This window comes from Pseudonaja textilis, chromosome 2 (assembly GCF_049901715.1).
Source record: "Pseudonaja textilis isolate UNSWEBS1 chromosome 2, rPseTex1.2, whole genome shotgun sequence".
Lineage (NCBI taxonomy): Eukaryota > Metazoa > Chordata > Lepidosauria > Squamata > Elapidae > Pseudonaja > Pseudonaja textilis.
Genome location: NC_141991.1, coordinates 7553069 through 7565493, shown reverse-complemented (window position 1 = coordinate 7565493; position 12425 = coordinate 7553069). Strand labels below are relative to the sequence as shown.

Genomic DNA, 12425 nt, shown 5'->3' with positions numbered 1-12425 from the left:
AGGTTGAGGAGGGAGGAAGACACCTGAGGGATGAGGCTGAGGGAGGGAGACACCTGAGGGATAAGGGGAGGGAGGGAGACACCTGAGGGATGAGGCTGAGGGAGGGGAGGGGGACACCTGAGGATAAGGGGAGGGAGGGAGGGAGGGGGACACCTGAGGGATGAGGCTGAGGGAGGAGGGAGGGAGACACCTGAGGGATGAGGCGGAGGGAGGGAGGGAGACACCTGAGGGATGAGGCTGAGGGAGGGAGGGAGGGAGGGAGGGGACACCTGAGGGATAAGGGGAGGGAGGGAGGGAGACACCTGAGGGATAAGGCTGAGGGAGGGAGGGAGGGAGACACCTGAGGGATGAGGCTGAGGGAGGGATGGAGGGAGGGGAGACACCTGAGGGATGAGGCTGAGGGAGGGAGGGAGGGAGACACCTGAGGGGAGGGAGGGAGGGGGGGGGGACACCTGAGGGATAAGGGGAGAGAGGGAGGGAGGGAGGGGACACCTGAGGGATAAGGGGAGGGAGGGAGGGAGGGGGACACCTGAGGGATGAGGGGGAGGGAGGGAGGGGGACACCTGAGGGATAAGGGGGAGGGAGGGAGGGAGGGAGGGAGACACCTGAGGGATGAGGCTGAGGGAGGGAGGGAGGGGGGACACCTGAGGGATAAGGGGAGGGAGGGAGGGAGGGGTACACCTGAGGGATAAGGGGAGGAGGGAGGGAGGGGGGACACCTGAGGGGAGGGAGGGAGGGGGCACCTGAGGGATAAGGGGAGGGAGGGAGGGAGGGAGGGAGACACCTGAGGGATGAGGCTGAGGGAGGGAGGGAGGGGGACACCTGAGGGATAAGGGGAGGAGGGAGGGAGGGGGGGACACCTGAGGGATAAGGGGAGGGAGGGAGGGAGGGGGGACACCTGAGGATAAGGGGAGGGAGGGAGGGAGGGAGACACCTGAGGGATAAGGCGGAGGGAGGGAGACACCTGAGGGATGAGGCTGAGGGAGGGAGGGAGGGGACACCTGAGGGATAAGGGGAGGGAGGGGACACCTGAGGGATAAGGGGGAGGGAGGGAAGGAGGGAGGGAGGGGACACCTGAGGGATGAGGCTGAGGGAGGGAGGGAGGGGGGACACCTGAGGATGAGGCTGAGGAGGCGGGGCTGAGAGGCGGGGCTTCTCAGCCATCCTGCAGGGACTTGTCCTGAGCCTCCCTGAACTTGGTGGTTTGCTGGCTTTTATTACCCGACTAGGTAACAACATCAGATATTATCTAGTCAGGTAATGAAGCTTCTGCAAGCAAACCACCAAACTCGGACTCCCCCCCCCTCCCTGAAAAAGTATTTCTGCATGAAACTCGTCCCTGGTACAAAAAAGGTTGGGGACCACTGTTCTGCAGGATGCTTTAGGTTTACCTCAGGATGTTCCTCTGTTTTCCTGACTATCTTATGTTCTTTCTTTTGTGGATGGCGACAAAGACTGCTGTGAATTTCCATTTTAAATACATTTTTGTTTATATAAAATCTTTGTCAGTGTCTTCAACTTTATGTGGACAGCTGTTGTGCAATTCTTGACAGAACAACTTCTCTGGAGAACATTTCTGAAAACAAAATGTCTCCGTCTAAGAGATACATTTGCAGTAGTTAATGCTTTATTTTAATGCTTTCAATCGTGATATTCTGTTATTGGGAGATTGGCACATCTGGGGAGGGGAGGGGGGAATCCTCCTACCTGCCTTGGAAGCTCAGCTATGGCCCCTTTTAGGACTCCTGACACAGCTGGCTCAAGATCTCTGGGAGTGGAAGTCCTCCAGTGATAAAAGGGGCCCTCATTCCCCACCCCTGGACTAAAGTAATATTTCTTTAGGCCCCCCCACCGGTCCTGAGTGGGATGGGCAGCGAGTCCCTGTTGCTTCTTTGGCCCAGGCAGCCGGAGAAACAGCAGGCAGAGGGAGGGGACGACGCCCAGGGATGGGAGGAGGGAAGGGACGGGGATGTCGAGCAGCAAATTTAGGAGGGAATTACAGAAGAACAGAGCTGAGTGGGACCTTTATTATTTATTTATTTGATTTGTCAATCGCTTACAAAATAATAGGTATAAGTATATACATCATTATGAATACATGAAATGGGTATATATATAAGAAAAATAAAAGAAACAATAGGACCAGGACGGTAGGCACCTTGGTGCGCTTATCCACGCCCCCTACAGACCTCTTAGGAAAGGGGTGAGGTCAATAGTAGAATAGAAGACCTGGGAGGTCTTCTAGTCCAACCCCCCTGCTCAGGCTGGAAACCCTGTAGTACCATCACAGGCAAAGGGGTGTCCGATCTCCTCCTTCAAAACTCGTCCTGCTGTCAGGAAAAGGAGTCTGTCTGCATGTGCTTATTCTGACAGGGGAGTCCTCAACTTACAACATATTTCCATAGAAAGATGAACAATCCGGCTTCTCCCTTTACAGCAAATACTCCATTGCTCCTTTGCAAGCAGTCCTGGACTCAGAACCGTCTGTTTAGTTCAAAGTTCCAAAGGGCATCAAAGAAAGTGATTTAGGATGCTTTTTCCCACTCAAGAAGGTCAGTGGCTGTGGTGGACTGGCAATTGAAAAATGACGGGAGACGCAGAGAAGACGTCTGAGCAACTGCCAGCCCCGAGAGCCCTCGAGTAGCAGTATTTATTAAGAAAATGCAAATACAAAATCAAAACAATGACTTCAACATTAGCTCAGCAACATTATCTAGCTAGGCCTTAGCGAAGGTGATAAAGTTCCCGTGAGAAAGCAGGGCATCAAAGGTCTCATGGGAATGGCTCGGATAGATACTGTGAACTCCCACACAAATTCCTGGCCTCTGAGCTTTGCAGATAACAGGATCAAACTCTCATCATAAAGACACTACTGCCCTCATGAGGAGCGTTTGTGATACCCCCAGATCTTACAAAGCTGTACAAGAACTTGCAGAATATGATGGATATATTACCACATTCCCTCCTTTTTTATTTATTCAAAGATAGGGGTGTTTCAGTGGCAAAATACACAGTTCCTCGCAAACTTGGTTTCGTACACTTAAGGCTGAGGCACACATTTGAAATAGATTAGGAATACATTGAATACAGCAACATAACATAATAAGTGTAATAACAATTATTACAACTAATTGAAGCAATAAACGTAACCATGAGCTGTCAGGAAGCCAATCCCATAGCAAAGCCCAAAGTGACTTATTGAAGCCATCTTTTCCTGCTTCGTGTTCAGCTATGCGGTCTTCCATATCATGAACAGTTCTTGTAATGTTAGGCTCATAATTATGTATAAAAAACACAACAATGTAAATGAATTAAAGCACAAACTCCTAACATTATATCTAAAGCATAAAGTAACTTGGCGAATTTCAGACACTTCTTCATTTAACATCTTAATATTCTCAACAGTATCATAAAACATAGCAACAGTAAAATTATTTAAAATATGAATATCTCTATAGTTCATAGCTATTCCAAAAGGTGGGTACATGCATACAAAGCTAACAATTAGTTACATTTAAACTCTTTGCTGCAATCCGAACGTCCTTGATGTAGGAATTTTCTTTCCATAAATTATCACCAAGGTCTCTAGTTTTTGAGATAATGGCAGCTCTCCGCCTCCGCATTAGAGTCCGTGGAGGCATAAGACGAATGGAAAAAGAAGTTGTGTAAAGTAACTTAGGCAACTCCAATTGACACCAATATTGTCCATAGTCTGAAACAGAAACATTTAAAAGAATCAGAGTTGTAGCACAGGCTGAAGATATAATATCCTTATCAGGTCCCGAGTAAAGAATGTCTTGACCCTTATGCCAGGACCAATGTGCTGGAAAAATCAAAAGATGCCGCTGTTTGCAGATTAATTTAGTCCGATTCCCCAAAGGAACCTGCTGCATACAAGTTGATAACCTCAGATAAGCAGTCATCTTTTCCCAGCTTTCACAGCGCCACGCCTGGACTGCCGGCATCAAGAGAATCAGGAACCACGGAAACACCATCCTGAGAATCAGGAACATCAGGAACGGAATCAGGAACCACAGGAACGCCATCCTGAGAATCAGGAACATCCCTCACTGGCACCTGCGAAGGCGCTTGTGAATGATCAGGCCGGATACATCGACCAGGAACCCAACGAATTTGACCAAGATGTTCTACTGCTGCATAACCACGTCCCCACGTAATCAGCTCAGCGGGAACCCATGCCGGATCCGGAAGGAATCGCACCAACACTCGAGGCCTCACTGCATCTGTAGAAGGGGAAGAAAAATGCCTGCTGGCCGCGCTGCAGGGGGGTTACCAGACAAATTTAAAAAATTTAAAGTATACAAAGCAAGATTTAAATGATCTTGAATTGCCGGAAGCCCCAGGAGCTTCCCTCCTTTTTATTTAATTTAGCTAACATGTTCTTGAGCGTGCCATTATAACGCTCCACAATAGCTTGTCCTGTGGAATTGTATGGAATTCCAAATTTATGTTCCACGGACCACTGTTTGCAAAACTGATCAAAGACTGTGCTCCGATAAGCCGCACCATTGTCTGTTTTTAAAGTTTGAGGCGTACCAGCGACTGAAAATGTCTTAATGCAATGATTGATGACATGTTTAACCGCTTCACCTCTTTGAGGAGTAGCCATTAGAAATCCTGAATAAGTATCCACAGTCACATGTATATACTTCCAAGGTGCAAATGATGGATACTGAGTAACATCCATTTGCCAAATCATTGAGGGTTTCAACCCCCTGGGGTTGACTCCCATAGGAATAGCTGTGCCTTGCTTTGAACATGTTGGACATTGCTGAATTATGGCAGCAGCTTCTGCAGCAGTAAGCTTGAATTGATGTGCCAACGCTTTAGCATTTTGATGAAAATAACTATGGCTGTCCCATGGCTGGACAGTGAGAACTGAAGTTACAGCACTGTCAGCTTTGGCATTGCCTTGTGATAAAATTCCAGGTAAATTACTATGACTACGGATATGAGCAATAAAACACACATTCATACGCTGCTCCAAACATTCTTGCAACAACAAAAGCAAACGTAGAATATTAGGTGATATTCCAGGAGACAAATAAGAACCTGCTACAAAGGGTAACAAATTATATACATACAAAGAATCCACTATTAGATTAAAATCCTGATTTTGAAAATTTTGAAAAGCCAAAACTACAGCAGCAAGTTCTGCCTGCTGGGCAGACTTCTGCTCTGATGTCACTTTTGTATGCCAAATTCCAGATTCATCTTTCCAAACACAAGCACCAAAAACTTTCCCTCCATCAGTAAAGACTGTAGGAGCATCTGATATACTGATTTACTGATTTAGGTCACACCCTGTCCCATTGATCTCTCATTTTGCTGACTTTGACCCCCCCCAGGAGCCCGACATTGCGCTTTAAAATGTCCAGGCTTCCCGCAATTGAAAAAGTTTCTTTTTAGCATTTCCTGCCGGAGAGCCAGAACTAAAGTCTCCATGTTAAAAGTCTGACTCCCCACCTTTTGGCAATCTGCGTTAGCCTGATCTACTGCTAACTTCAAAAGCAATTCATTCCGGGCAAATTGATTGTCAATTTGCCTTTCAATAGCCACTTTCAATCTGCTAATGAAATTTTCATAGGGTTCATTGTTTCCTTGTTTGATGTTAGTAAAGGTCTTCTCACCACCTTCGCCGTCAGGGAGAGTCCATACGGCTTGAAAAATTAACTGTGGGAGAAGAATGAACCCCTCCTCAGGCATTCTATCTCTCTGTTGATTTAAAGCAACATCCACACCAATTTCTACTGGATTAAGTTGAATCTCCACTCCAAAATCTACCAAATCATCTCCTGATAATTCCCCTCTATTTGTTGCTTCTTGAATAGCTGCAGTAACTGCATCTACTTGAACTCTTAAAGGCAAACTCTTCTCTTCTGACAAAGTATTTTCAGTGCCTGACAGCCCTCTGGATTTATCTGGAGGTGCTGTCGGTGGCAATATACGTACCGCATTGTAAGGCGGCAAACCTTCTTCGGGGGGTGATAGGAGCGGTTGTTCATGCGTAGCTAATGCATCCATAACCACCCTCCAGGTTAACAAAATTGAAGAAGGGGCACGAGGCTCCTCGTGCAAAAATTTCCCTATCTTTCTCCAGCGCTCTACTTTAATACTACCTCCCTCTGGATAACACGGAATATGTTTCCAAACATACTGTAATAAATCCTCAATTTCTTTCTTTCCTACTTCATGTCCTCTACTATGAACTCCAAACTTAAAACTATTCCCAGCGATCTCTCTCATTTCTCTAAGGTGCTTTGTCTGAGCTTTCGAGAGACCTTCCCCCATACTCACGAAAAGAATCTGTCTCCGTCCAGCGAAGAAGATGAGGGCCCAGTCGGCGTCCGCGACGATGAGTATAGGATGCGGGAACGTATAGCTTTCAAGCTATCACGCCAAAACGTATAGCCTTCCAAACTATCATGTCGGGTCACCACTTGTGATGGACTGGCAATTGAAAAATGACGGAGACGCAGGGAAGACGTCTGAGCAACTGCCAGCCCCGAGAGCCCTCGAGTAGCAGTATTTATTAAGAAAATGCAAATACAAAATCAAAACAATGACTTCAACATTAGCTCAGCAACATTATCTAGCTAGGCCTTAGCGAAGGTGATAAAGTTCCCGTGAGAAAGCAGGGCATCAAAGGTCTCATGGGAATGGCTCGGATAGATACTGTGAACTCCCACACAAATTCCTGGCCTCTGAGCTTTGCAGATAACAGGATCAAACTCTCATCATAAAGACACTACTGCCCTCATGAGGAGCGTTTGTGATACCCCCAGATCTTACAAAGCTGTACAAGAACTTGCAGAATATGATGGATATATTACCACAAGTGGCACTATCAACATGGTCACGTGGTCAAAATTCAGTTGCTTGACAACTGACTCACAGTTATGACGGCTGTAGTGTCCCTGGGTCATGGGATCGTCTTTTGCGACCTTCGGACAAGAAATGGGGGAGCCAGATTTTCTGAACGACTGTGTTATTAACTTAACTGCGGTGATTCACCAAACAACCCTGGCAAGAAGTATCCTCAAATGGCACAAAAATTCACTTACCAAATGTATCACTTAGCAACAGAAATTTTGGACTGAGTTGTGATTTTAAGTCAAGGATTGCCTATATTTGAAGGGTTGATGGGGCATGTCGAAGAGCGACACAACTTAGAGGTGGCTCCCTTGCCAGAAAAGAGGAGAATAAAGAGAAAAAGGGGAAAAAAACCACCACAGAATCTGCTTTTTTCCAATATTACCCCTAATAAATGGGGAGCCAAAGGACCCCCTGATGATCCCTAAGGGAGACCCACTAACTTTCTCCCTCTGAAGCTGAAGAAATCCTCAGAGCCAAGAAATATTTAATATACTTAACTATGTCAAAGGCCTGAGGCAGGAAATATTTAAAGGTCTATGAATTTCAGAAGAAAAACAACTAAAGTGTACAGGCAGCCTCGACTTACAGCCATCTGTTTAGTGACAGAAGTTACAACGGCATTGAAAAAAGTGACTTATTTCCATTTTTCACACTTACAACCGTTGCAGCATCCTCATGGTCATGAAATCCAAATTCAGACACCTGGGAACTGACTCATATTTATGACCATTGTGGTGTCCCAGGGTCAGGGTGACCTTTTGTGACCTTACGACAAGGTCACAAAGGGAAAACCAGATTCACTTAACAAACATGTTGCTAGTTTAAGAACTGTGGTGATTCACTTAACAACTGAGGCAAGAAAGGTTACAAAGTGGAACAAAATTGACTTGTCTCATTTAACAACAAAAATTTGTGGCTGACTTGTGCTTGTAAACGGCTCCAAGCCTAACGAAGCTGCTTCCAGTTTGCAGAGAGGAGGATCTTGGCGCATTCCCCATTTCCCCCTCAAGAATTGCGCTTCCAAAATGGCTGAAAGGAGGGAATAAGATCCTTCTGAACTCAAAGGCACTTTTGGTTTTCCTCACCTTTCCTGCTCCAGCTGGGTTATCACACGTGCCTAGCTTCAAACTGAACACACTGAAGAGAAGATTGTAAGCAAAAAAATTATTCCGCAAAAAAATTATTCCGCAAAAAAAGTAACACAAAGAAATGTCCCTCAAAGCTTTTTTACCTCACCAACGCCCACTGGAGGGCTTTATACGGCATTTGCCACAGAGTTTAAAAGTCAGAGTCAGAAGGAATTTCCTCTTCTCCCTTTACAGCAATTCCTGCCTGTTTTCAACTAAACCGTACAGGCAACCTCGACTTACAGCCATTCGTTTAGTGACCAAAGTTACAATAGCATTGAAAAAAGTGACTTATGTCCATTTTTTGCACTTACAACTGTTGCAGCATCCCCATGGTCACGTGATCCAAATTCAGTCACCTGAGAACTTACATTTATGACCGTTGTGGTGTCCTGGGGTCAGGGAATCCCCTTTTGCGAACCTTACAACAAGCAACACCAAAGGGAAAACCTGATTCACTTTACCATGTTCCTAATTTAACAACTGAGGTGATTCATTTAACAACTGAGGCAAGAAAGCTCACAAAATGGAGCAAAATTGATAGAAATTGGGGGCTCGCGTGCTTGTAAGTCAACTATATCTACAAAATATATCTCCCACTTAAAACAGCTCCAAGCCTAATGAAGGTGCTTCCAGTTTGCAGAGAAGAGGATCCCGGCGGATTCCCCATTTCCCCCTCAAGAATTGCACTTCCAAAATGGCTGAAAGGAGGGAAGAGATCCTTCTGAACTCAAAGACACTTTTGGTTTTCCTCCCCTTTCCTGCTCCAGGCGCTTTGCCAGATGTGCCCAACCTCAAATTGAACATGCTGAAGCCAAGAAAAAACTTTATTCCTCAGAAAAAGCAGCACAAGGAAAACACCCTGAAAGCCTTCGTACCCCACCAACGCCCACTGGAGGGCTTTACACAGCATTTACCACTCAGTTTACAAGTCAGAAGGAATTTTCTCATCTCCCTTTACAGTAATTCCTGCCTGTTTTACACTCACATCTTAGCCTTCCTGAATACCGATATATGTAATACAGAGCTCTACTAAGTGATTTAAGTCTATCCTAATGTGTGCACAGAGAAACCTCAATGCGTTTGTAAATGTCGCTTTGGTAGCAATAGAGCATAGCTTTCCATGATTCTTCCAATTTACAGCCTACTTCTTTTTCGAGGTGTTCAAATCTCTCCTATTTGGGCTTTTTGCCTCCTCCCATAGTACATTTTGAGTTTTTAAGTTTTTATTTAGAAGATTCTGGAGTCTCGTAATGCTTGTAATCCTTTTTTGGAAGAGCAAGGAAATATGGACCATAATTCTTTTCTCTGTTTCCCATGTGCTGGACGCTGAAATACTTTACAGCAGGAAGGCACTATAAATAACAACAGACCATAATTCTATAAGTCTAGGCCAAGGGTCTCCAAACTTGGCAACTTTTAACTTCAACTCCTAGATTTCCCCAGCCAGTATGGCAACATATGTGCCAGAGGAATTCTGGGAGTTGAAGTCTACAAGCTTTTAAATCGCCAGGTTTGGAGACCCCCTAGTCTAGGCCCTGACCTATTTGATGTGTAGAAATTCCTTCCTTATGTTTTCCAAGGTGGGTTTCAGTGAACTGATAGTGGCCAGTTAGACTGAAACAAAACTTTCTTAACATTCATGATTCTGCTGTAAGGTCCCAGAAGTTTCCCAGAGCCACTGAGATGCCAAAGAGAGTGAGACTTGAGATGAGGGTTTGCAAAAATTATCACCTTTTATTTATGGCCAAAGGAAAAGCTGTGTGACAAAACTATATCCAAAACAAAATACAGTCAAAATGCATGTAAGGAATAGCCACACCCTGCAAGGGTGGCTCAGAGTATTATACACATTAGAACCCAGTTAGAATCAAAGTTTACCCAATGAGAGACAATGTGGTCTTTAAAGCGTCCTTTGTTCACGTCCCTGTCTCTGCCCACCTTATCTATGGAGCGTTCCTATAGGGGAGGTTTCCCTCCCTGGCCAAGTTGTTTATTCAGCAGAAAATGGTTTCAGGATTCAGAATCTATGAGGCAGGAAACTCCCTATTCGGGTTCCTGATATTCCTGGGTAACAACAGTTTCTTCTCTATTTTCAAGGATGTTGGCTAGCTTTGAAGCCAAGGACAGAAGCGAAGCAAGATAAGAAATTTTGCATCAAGGCTACAATTAATCCTAACTAGTATCAAGGCTACAATTTACTCAGCTAGATGTCAGGACTCCGGCATCCGCCCCCATTCAAATCATGAGTCTCTAGCCGCATCTCTAAGGGGAAGAAAAAAAACACCACCAAGATTTATTAGGGGTGAACATGCTGGTGTTACCTGGACACAGCTGAGTCTGAGACACATCATTCATTTCACCCTTGACCTGGATCTGCCCCCCTCACCCCTTGGATGTATATCCTCCAATGGGACGCACCCATAGCCAAGAGTCATCAATCTTGCTCTCCAGTAATAATCTTGCGCGCCAGAAACTTTGGTGGCCTCGCCATTAATCTATGAAAGCATTTTAGGAATGCACTACTTCCCCCACTCCCTCTCTGCTGTCCACTCTAAAAGACCAGAGAAATGTTTTTGAGTTGACACTGGAATTAATTCCTTACAATTTCTGACAGGATATGATAATATAAGCAGGAGCCAATAACAAAGCTCAATTCATAACAAATGATTTCTAGCAGTATATCGTATCAGAAGCAAATACTGGTTTAATCAGGAACAGTTATAGTAGCATAAGCAATTCATAAATCAAATAGCCTTTATTAGTTTGATTCATATACTCCTTCACTTCATTAGTAACAAATAATCAATTGCTGCTTCACATTTAGTCCTCAACTTATAATCGTTTCTTCAGTGAACAGTTGAAGTTATAATAGCACTGAAAAACATGATTTATGAATTTTTTCACACAACCGTTGTAGCATCCCTGTGTCATGTGATAAAAATTGAGACACTTGGCCACTGGCCTGTATTTTTGATAGTTGGAGTATCCCAGGGTCAGGGGATCCCCATTTAAGACCTTCAGACAAGCAAAGTCAAATGGGAAACCAGATTCACTTCACAACCATGTTACTAACCAAACAACTGTGGCAAAACTTATAAAATGGCACAAAACTCACTTAACAACTGTCTTGCTTAGTCATGGAAATTTGGGGCTTAATTGTGATCATAAGTCAAGGGCCACCTGTGTTTTCTGAAGCTGAATTGTCCTATTTACCCACCAAAAAGAGCCTGTATCTGAGTTGTGTCAGCTAAGCCTTAAGCTACTGCATAAATTAGGGCATTCATAAAAATCAAGTACAATCAATATTGTACGACAGACTAGAAATCAGTTAAACACAACCAAAGTTAAAGGTGGTGCAGACACACAGCGCCATCCCTCCATTTATTACTTTTGACAAAGTTCTCGATTCTTGTATTGGTTCATTAGTTCATTCTCTTCTGTCACTTTCTCCCAGTGAAGAGCTCACCAGAGATCCTGCTTCTCTTTGTTCTGGCCTGACTTTCTCCACATGGGTGTAGTAGATCCACTGCTTGATTCCTTCCAACATTAGGGAAATATGGGGAGTCAACACCACCAGGTCTGGACCTTTCACCATTTAGATTGTAATGTTTCCGCTTGAAATCTTTCAGCAACTTCTCTAGACTCTAAGCCAGCTTTCTGCAGCCTAATGTTGCCTGAAGGTGTTCTCCCAAAGGTGATTTTATCCAAAAGTCAACTGGACTTTGTTTCTCCTTCAAGACATTTTGCTTCTCATTCAAGAAGAAAGAGAACTGAAGAAACTTCTTGGATGAGAAGGGAAATCTCCTCAAGGGGAAAAAAAGTCCAGTTGCCTTTTGATAAAAGTACTTTTGGGAGAACCGCAGCCTGGATGACTGACAATCTCCATAGCCATCCGGACGTGTTAGTTCCCAAGTCCCTCCCTCCCTTTGCTGTTCGCATTGACAAAATTTAATCATTTGTTGTATGTTATGTACACTTGTGAGCGTATGCATTGGAGACACAGGCCTTGTATGGCCAATCTCATTTGGCCAATGAGAGAATTCTCTTCCCATCCCCAGTTCTATTTCTATACTCAATTCCATTTCTATTCTTGTTGTTTCTAATTTTATTCTACTCTACTCCAGCACAAAGATCTAATAAATGAAATTTAATTCCTAGTTCTACAAGGGGATTCTTCTTTTTAATGGATCAAGACATTTCTGCTGCTTTGGAAGCCCTTCCTACACTCCATGCATTTCTCCAGAATCTCCTGCAAAATATCTGTGGACATGAAGCAAATTTTGAGAATCACCCTGAACCAATTCGTATCATTTTTTCCTGATGTGTGCCTTCTTATGGCAATTAATGTTACTCCCAGTTCTGAATTTCTTTCCACATTCCACAAACTGATAGGGCTTT

The 12425-nt window shown here is 44.5% G+C and overlaps 2 protein-coding genes across 5 annotated transcripts in view; both read right to left on the bottom strand.

The window, feature by feature from the left end:
- The window catches only part of LOC113454278 (uncharacterized), an 80346-nt gene that overhangs the window by 25055 nt on the left and 42866 nt on the right, over positions 1-12425 (bottom strand). The gene's annotated exons all lie outside the window — the stretch shown is intronic.
- The window catches only part of LOC148126645 (uncharacterized), a 44982-nt gene continuing 42298 nt past the window's right edge, over positions 9742-12425 (bottom strand). The window contains 1 exon segment of the mRNA XM_087928091.1: positions 9742-12425. Within this exon segment, the coding sequence (XP_087784217.1) occupies positions 12335-12425 (91 nt within the window). The 3' untranslated portion in view covers positions 9742-12334.